At 40.3% G+C, this 9,133-nt stretch overlaps 1 protein-coding gene across 1 annotated transcript; it reads left to right on the top strand.

Annotated features, from left to right (window-relative positions):
* The first annotated feature begins 846 nt into the window (after positions 1–846).
* Positions 847–4,323, top strand: TLR8 (toll like receptor 8). The gene is given in 2 exon segments (XM_030202480.1): positions 847–2,605; positions 2,608–4,323. Coding segments are annotated over 2 exon segments (3,111 nt in total). The 3' UTR covers positions 3,960–4,323.
* The last annotated feature ends 4,810 nt before the right edge of the window (positions 4,324–9,133 follow it).

Raw genomic sequence — 9,133 nt, 5'->3', positions numbered from 1 at the left:
TGGCTTGGCCTCTGTTTGGAAAACAGGATACTGTGCTAGAAGGACCATTGGTCTGACCCAGTATGGCTACTCTTATGTTCTTATGTTCTCATGCACCTTTACCTTGAGCTCTCACAGACACTAGTTCAAATGTGAAGCAGCAAATTTAAATTTAGTCATGGGGATGGGTGCTACATGTATTCTGTAAACCGTGCCTAACTTTAGGTAAGATTTAGGGGCCCTTGTGCCCAACATGCACCAAAATGGAGTTACCACCCAACTACCGCGTGGCTTTTGCGGTAATTTCATGTTTGGCACGCGTCCAATACACACATCTGAAAAATATTTATTATTTTCAGGCGTGCGTAACGGACACGTGCCAAGTGACATTTGACGCGCATAGGTCATTACCGCCTGAATTCTTTACTGCTAGGTCAATGGCTGAAGGTAAGTTCTCAGACCCAAAATGGACGCGCGGCAATTTTGATTTTGTCGCACATCCATGTATTGTGTTGACATTGTAAGTAGTATACATACTTTGTATTATTTGAATATTTTTACTGCTGTGTCTATTGCTTATGTTTGATTTTTTTTCTTACCGTACACTGCTTTGAGTGAATTCCTTCAAAAAGGCGGTAAATAAATCCTAACAAATAAATAAATATTATTGTAGTTAAAAAGTACATGTTGGGACCTGTGAGAATGATGTAGATTGAGGCTGTTCCTGATATTGCTTCAAATGTGGTGAAATGTTTTATATTAATGCATTATTTCCTTCAAGTGGTCTCAAACAAGATAGGATAATACATATGGTATGCTGCTCCCAAAGCTAATTCATTAATGACATGATCTTCTTTTTAGGCAGACATGATCCTATCATCCCATTGGTGTATATGTTTGCTTCTTCTGACCTATGGCACATCTGAGTTCCTTGCTGTGACCCAAAGCAGCAAGAACTTGCCATGTGATAAGAAACAAGATGGCTCCTCTATTATATTTGACTGTAGTGCTCGCAAATTGAACACAGTACCTCCGCCAATCAAATATCAAGCAGATTCTACAGAATTAAACCTTTCAGAAAATAATATTAGCACCATCTCTGCCACCTCTTTTCTGGAGTGGATTAATCTTACAAAAATAATTCTAAACTGGAAATATTGCATAAGAGCAGGCGAATGTACAGCAGAGACAAGCATTTCAGATACAGCTTTCTCCAGTCTAACAAATCTTAGTCATTTGCTTGTGGATGGTAACTTTCTCTCCAAAATACCAGTTGGAATACCATCAAACTTAACCTTGATGAGTTTACAGTACAACAAGATTGTCTCCATCAGAAAAGCAAATTTCTCAAATCTCACACAACTAAAAGAACTCTATTTGAGTCACAATTGTTACTTTAGTAACCCGTGTGGAAACCCTTACTATATAGAAAATGATGCTTTCTCAGATTTACAACATTTGGAAGTATTGGCACTCTCATTTAACAACTTAACCCAAGTCCCTTCTAATCTGCCTTCAACCCTGAAAGTACTTTATCTCAGCAATAATAGGATAACAAACATCAGTAAAGATGCCTTTGAGAATCTGACTAATTTAAAAGTTCTTCGCTTGAGTGGGAATTGTCCAAGGTGCTTTAATGCACCTTATCCATGTGAGCCTTGCAGTGGAAATGCAGCTATTCAGATTGATGCTCAGGCTTTCTGGAATCTGAAAAAATTAAGGGAACTACATCTCGCCAGCACGTCACTTAACAGAATAGAGCCTGCTTGGTTTGAAAATACAGGAAAGTTGAAGGTACTGAATCTTGCACATAATAACCTGAGAATGGAAATTAGCTCTGGAGATTTTCTGTTCAAGCTACCCTCCTTAGAAATTCTTGACTTATCTTTCAATTATGAGAGGCAAGTCTATTCACAATATCTTAATCTTTCTAGCAACTTCTCCAAACTGACCTCCCTACGACAGCTATATATAAGAGGCTATGTGTTCAAAGACCTTGATAGTGAGCACCTGCAACCACTCAAAAATCTTTCCAAGCTACATGTCCTAAACTTTGGGGTCAACTTCATCAAACAAATTGATTTAACTGTATTTCAACATTTCTCAAATCTAACTACTATTTGTTTATCTGAGAACAGAATATCTCCTTACACAGCAGGCAACAGCCCATTAACTGGTAAATCATTCAAAAATCATGCTGTAGTTCAACGCCGTTCAATAGGTAATTATATTGGTCCACGTTTGGCAGTAATGCCTAGTGATGACCAGTACAATGTTTCTGGTCCGTTAACTAAGCCCCAGTGCAGTTCATATGGCAAAACATTAGATCTCAGTTTAAACAGTATTTTCTTTATTGACCCTCAACAATTTGCAGGCTTTCAAGATGTAGCATGTTTGAATTTGTCTGCTAATAGTATTGCGCAACCATTAAATGGCACAGAATTTGTGAACCTACCAAACCTGTTATATTTGGATCTTTCATACAATAAGCTAGATTTGGCTTCAAATTTTGCATTTAAAGAGCTTCCACAACTTGAAGTACTTGACCTCAGTTACAACTTGCACTATTTTGCAGTCAGAGACATTACTCATCGCCTGGCATTTATTGAAAACCTTCCAAATCTCAAGTTCTAAATCTCAGCAACAATGAGATTTCTACCCTAACAGAGGTACATCTTAGTAGCAGTTCCCTAAAGGAATTAGTCTTTAAACACAACCGTCTGGATATCATGTGGGGAAAAGGTGATCATAGATATTTACAGATTTTTACGGACTTTCATAACCTGGAACTTCTTGACATATCATTCAACAGGCTTACAGATAATGTACACATGGAAGAACTTCCCCCAAACCTTAGTCACTTATACTTGAATGACAACAAACTGGTTTCTTTCCCTTGGGAAGAGCTCCAGCGGTTTAAGAGCCTGAAGCTGCTTGATCTGAGCTCAAACAGTCTATCAAATATAACTATTAAGATTGCCAATTACACACAGTCCTTGGAAAAACTTCTGCTAAAGAAGAACAGGATTTCAGTGCTTGCAGACAAGTTTCTTGAGGGAGTCATTAGCCTTTCTTATCTTGACCTAAGTTACAATCAGCTGCAGGTCATAAATGAATCGATATTTTCATTTGAGAATGAAAAGAACTTAACGTTGTTGTTGAAAGGAAATCCATTTGAATGCACATGTGAAACTGACACATTCATAGACTGGATATTAAAAACCAATGCTACCATACCACATCTGGCATCAGATGTCATGTGTGAATCTCCCAGACCACAAAAAGGAATAACTGTCATATCCTTAGACCTGAGCACCTGTGCATTGGATACTGCAGCTATGGTGTTGTTTTTTGTATCATCCTTTGCTATCATTGGTGTTACCTTAATAGCACTTATGAAGCAGTTATTTTATTGGGATGCTTGGTATGCTTACCATTTTTGCATGGCAAAACTAAGAGGTTATAGGTCACTGGCTACTTCCAAAAGTCTCTATGATGCTTTTGTAGCCTATGATATGAGAGATGTGGCTGTCACTGACTGGATCATGAACGAATTGAGAGTTCATCTGGAGGAAAAAGGAGAAAAGCAAGTTCTCCTGTGTTTGGGAGAAAGAGACTGGGAGCCAGGAAAAGCTATCATAGACAACCTTACAGAAAGCATCCATCAAAGCAGGAAGACAATATTTGTCCTTACGGAAAGCTACGCCAAAAGTGGGAACTTCAAAACCTCCTTCTATCTGGCGCTGCAAAGGTTAATGGACGAGAACATGGATGTAATTGTTCTCATTCTCTTACAGCCGGTTTTACAGCACTCCCAGTACCTGCGGCTGAGGAGCAGGCTATGTAAGAGTTCCATACTAGAGTGGCCCACGAATCCACATGCCAAAGGCTATTTCTGGCAAAGTCTAAAAAACGTTGTGCTAACAGAGAACTGTAGGAGGTATAATCATTTGTACAGAGATTCTATCACATGTCAGTGATGAAAAAAATATGTTTCACAAGCATGCGGATATAGACAGTTTGTAACTTGAATGTACTTTGCTCTTGCTGCCTGTAATAGACAATGGACTATTTTCAGATATTAAAAAGTAGGGAATATCTTGCTGCAGCATTGTAATCAGGATTCTCCAATTGAGGGGCAGAGAGAGCAGACAAAAAAGTCTGTTAGATACAAAGGGATCAGTTTTAGTCTCTCAAAGAAAAGAGAACGGCAGACAGAGTTTTATCCTGGTATCCTGTGGGGTGGGATGTATTTGTGGCATAGGAGTCAACTTTTCCTAATGATTGGGAGTGGTGAACCCATCAAAAATTACATATATGGACAAAGTGAAGGCATTTGCTCAATATTGGAGGTGCACCCACTGTGCCTACAGAGCTGCATCCTATGGTTTGTGGGAGGGTGAGGGGGGTTCGGTTAAGGCAGATGGGTGATTGATAGGAGACAGTGCTGGTTGCTGGAAAGATAAAGAATGTTTATTTTCAAACTGGAAGGTGAAAACGGATTGGCTGGATGGGAAAGGTGATCAGAGGGAAGGAGGGGATGCGGTGTTAGCTGATGTGCAGCAGGTGCTGATTCACTTGGGTTGATGTTTTACAGCAGGAGGGAAAGTTTCACTCATCTGCACACCTGTCTGCCCTTCCTGCGATGAATGAATACATGGATTATGAGAGGTATTGAGGGGAATTTGCAATGGGTGGTGTTGGTAAAGGAGCATGCTAGTGTGAGGGGATGTCACTGTAGATGGGTGGAATCAGTGTTCAAAGTACTTGGTTGAACAGTGGAAAACAATTCTACTTTATCTAGATTGTAAGCTTATCTAGATTGTAAGCTCTTTGAGCAGGGACTGTCTTTTTTGTGTATGGTGTACAGCGCTGCGTATGCCTTGTAGTGCTATAGAAATGATAAGCAGTAGATAAGCAGTACCTTAGAAATATACTTATTAATATAGCTCCAGTTATTAGACTAGAATATGCCACTAACTAACCTATATATGACCTTTGCTGAATGTGCATTACCTGACCATCATAAATATGAATATATACTGTTATTTGACATAGAGACCTTTAGGCAAGGAAAACATTGTAAGTTATTTGTATCTTGACTTGCGAGCAATTTACATCTCCAATGGGTAATCTGATGGTCAAGGGGTGAAGGAGTCTATCACAGAGACCATAAACCATATGAATGCAGTCATTACTAAACTAACCTATGCTCCTGTAATAATGAATCTTTTTATGTATTCTTTTGATTCTTTGTGTTTAAGATGCCAAATTCCCTATATAAGGAGCTGACCTCTGCCAAGACGTTAGAACATACTTGTTTATCCTTAGACTTGGTATGTTCTCATATATTGATATATTAACAAACAATTGTTAATTTGAGCACAGGCTAATGTTTTTAATTAAAGTTCTACAATAGTGATAGAGAATGCAATAGGCAGTTTAACTCTCCCCACTCCCCCCCCCCCCCCCCCCGAGCCAAAAGGGATGGACCTTTCCCTGGCACCAACAAGAAAAGGTAGGAGGACCTCATTTATTAAAAAAAAAAAAATAAAAATTCTCTAAAAAATGGGGCCAGATCCATCCATGTGTGGATCAAGGGCATATCCAGACTTCAGCGGGAGGGTGCCTGAAGGTAAGGGATCACATTTTAGCCCCCCCCCCCCCCGGTGCAGCCGACCCCCCCCCCCCCCCGCTAGTTTTGACACCCCACCCCCCCGGCACCGCTGCCCCTCTCGATCCCTTTCAACCCCCCTCCTGCTGCCACCAACCCTCCCCTGCCACCGCCAGGTACCTTTGCTGGTGGGGGTCCCCAACCCCCACCAGTCAAAGTCCCTGTCAGCACTGGTCTCCGAGTCCGGCGCGTTCGCTGATCTGGATTCTGTTTCTGTGAGTCCTGATGTCCAGATCAGCAAAGGTTCCTGACGATGGCGGTGGGGGAGGGTTGGTGGCGGCAGGAAGGGGGGTTGAATGTGGTGGAGGAGGGTCGGCAGTGGGAGGGGGTGAAAGCAGGGGGCCAGGGCTAAATCTGCGGGGGCCCATGCCCCCGTGGCCCCACCTAGCTACGCCCCTGGTGTGGATCTCTCTTGTTTGTCCTGTTTGTCTGTCCTAATAGATTGTAAGCTCTGTCGAGCAGGGATGGTCTCTTCATGTTCAGATGTACAGCACTGCGTACGTCTAGTAGCGCTAATGATGAGTAGTAGCAGTAGGATATGACAGATTTCCCAGATAACACAAAACAGTCTGTGCTTAGAATTATCTGCAGACAGTGCCTTGTCTCTGTGTCACCAGTGTGGGTTGTTAACTGTTAAATGTTATGTGTGGACAGGTCAGGAAACTATGAGGGTGGGACTGGCTGCAGTTTCATGCTGGCACTCTCTGCCTAACTTTGTCACCTTTCAGAACTCATTCTACCTTTCTGTTTAAGTGTCTGCTTTTTCTTCTTGGTTGAAATTCAGGGTAAGTAAACTGTGCACAAGTTAAAGTCTCTAGGAAAGAGAAGGGTGTCCTGAGCCAGGACATATCCCAGGGCTCTTCGGCAAAAAGAGCATGTATTAACATGGAAACTGGCATAAGCCAAATCCCAGAAGGTAAGAATATATGTTTAGAATCTACTTCACACGTAGCCATTGAATTTCAACTAGATGGAATAAGATCTAAGAGAGAAACAGAAAAAGCTTGTTAGTAAGGGTCTTGTCTGAGTTAAGGGCAGATACGGAAGTCATAAAAATTCATTAGCGGAGTGACAGACTATGTATCTTCCTGACATATTTTCTAAATTGTCCCTAATTGTCTCTCCCAGATGAAATTTACCTGGAGGTATAACTTTTGTTTCCAGTGCTTCGTTGTGCTTTGCAGATAAATCCCGCTATTCAAACTGAAGAATAAAGCAAAGGTTTAAAGACACAAACTGCATTTACAAATTAGTGTTGATTCTAATGAATTGACTAGGTGTGAAGCTATCTGGTTTATGAGAGTTGGAAAACTCTTTTCTCTAACGTGTGACAAAAGTACTATGGGAAAGGAATGTGCTTTTACTATTTCTAATGTCTTTGAATTTATTGAGTGGAGGTACCAATGTGATGTGTTTTGCCTGTGTTGTGAGAGAATGGAATTTTATATTGTCATTTCTTTTCAGCAGACTGATCGTGACTAGAGCAGCTGATTTAAGGAAGTTTTTGATCTCTGTCACACCATAAAAAACAAATAGGTTATTGGACTGTTTTGGGGGTAGGCAATTCTAACAGTGATTTAATGGTATACTAGACCTTGTGTTTATGAATTTGTTACAGAAACAAAGTAAAGTTTATTGCTAGAGAATACCAGAGACCAATCTTGTGTACTAGAAATTTATTCTTGATATAAATCATGGGTGGACTATTTAGGTTCCCTCTGGAGAGACGAGTCATTTTCCTTTTTTTTTTAGAACATATTTTTGAATTTCCTACTTTGGTAATTAGGAAAGGTGTGTTGGCTACATTAATTGGCAATTTTCCTAATTTCTATAGCAAGGTACAGGCTGAGTTAAAGAAAATCTCTTGTAGCAGCTTAGTACCTGCACAGCATGAACTGTGGGTAAAAAAAAAAAAAAGATTTATCTTATTTCTTTGAAGTCCTTTATATTATTTCTGTCCTTTTGTTAAAAGACAATAAAAAGCATGTTTTGGAGCCTGCTGCTTGCTGAGACTATGCTACAGGGGGTGGAAAACCAACAGCAGAGATTGTTTCCACAACATACCTTTTTTGTATTATTATTATTATTATTTGTGCTTTTGTAGCAGAAATAAAATTATAATGAATATAAATTTTGATAATAATTTCTCTTTAACTCCACTAGAGGAGGATTCATTAGTAGTAGTGGTATATTGGGGTTATGTTATACATCAGAACTCTCGCACTGTGTTTTTGTAGATTGTGGGTTTTAATTACCCAGCCTTCACTGACACAGAAATTACTTAACTTTGGGTAGGCTGGATTCAGGTACATATGTTTGATGATTCAGGGCTGTAAATAAGGTAATTAGTATTTAGATGAAAGGATTTCTTAATTTTATTGTGTCACTGGAAAACCACAGAGACATCTTGTTGATAGATTTCTATATTAGGAATCAACGCATCTTTTACGTGGGCGTGTCGGTGTTTTTTAGCACGCGTTCAAAATAGGCATGTGTGAAATGCTAAATGTATTCCTAAGGGTGTCTTTCACATTTAGCACACGCCTATTTTGAATGTATGCTAAAAGCGCCAGCGTGCCCACATAAAAGACCCCTCAAATGAGTTAAATTTTTCTGCTTTTATCCTGCTGATGATTGTACCCTGCGAGTTTGAATTATTTGACACGTAAGAAAATAAGTGAATTTTATGAAGTATAAACAAACTGATTTTTGAGAATCATATCATTGCAAAGGATGAAGTTTTATGTGTGTAAAGGATGAACAGTACTGTAGTTGTTTTTTTTTTCTTCAATGTTGCTGTTCCACAAATAAAATGGTATCTCAAATTAAACCTTTTGGTCTATTCTTTATAGAATTAAGGTTACAGTTGTGAATTAATGCTTTTATTCTGCTTTAGTGATGGGAATAGATATCAGAAGACTGCCATACTTACAGGCTTATTTTTGAAAGAGAAAGACGCCCATATTTCGACCCAAATCGGGAGATGGGCACCTTTCTCTCATGGGCGCCCAAATCGGTATAATTGAAAACCAATTTTGGGCGCCTCCAACTGCAGTCTGTCGCAGGAATGGACAAAGTTGACATGGGCATTCAGAGGTGTGGTGAAGGCGGGACTGGGGCGTGTTTATTGGTCAAGGAGAGAGGGGCGCGCTCGGCCGATAATGGAAAAAAGAAGGGCGGCAGAAGCGAGAATTTGGGCCGCTTTTTTTTTACCCTTTTTTTTCACGAACAAGTCCCCAAAAAGTGCCCCAACTGCCCAAATGACCACTGGAGGGAATCGGGGATGACCTCCCCTGACTCCCCCAGTGGTCACTAACCCCAGTGGTGTGCTGGAGCAGGCTCTCACAGGCTCGCAAGAGCCGGTTGTTAAGTTTTTAAGAATTTTGGGAGCCGGTTGTTAAAGTAGGGCCCTCCATGGCTACTTTAACAACTGGCTCCCAAAATGTGGGCTTGGGCCCCCTGCTGAATTCTCTTTTACTT

The sequence above is a fragment of the Microcaecilia unicolor genome, chromosome 4, assembly GCF_901765095.1.
Source record: "Microcaecilia unicolor chromosome 4, aMicUni1.1, whole genome shotgun sequence".
NCBI lineage: Eukaryota > Metazoa > Chordata > Amphibia > Gymnophiona > Siphonopidae > Microcaecilia > Microcaecilia unicolor.
This window is presented reverse-complemented; position numbering and strand designations above follow the sequence as displayed.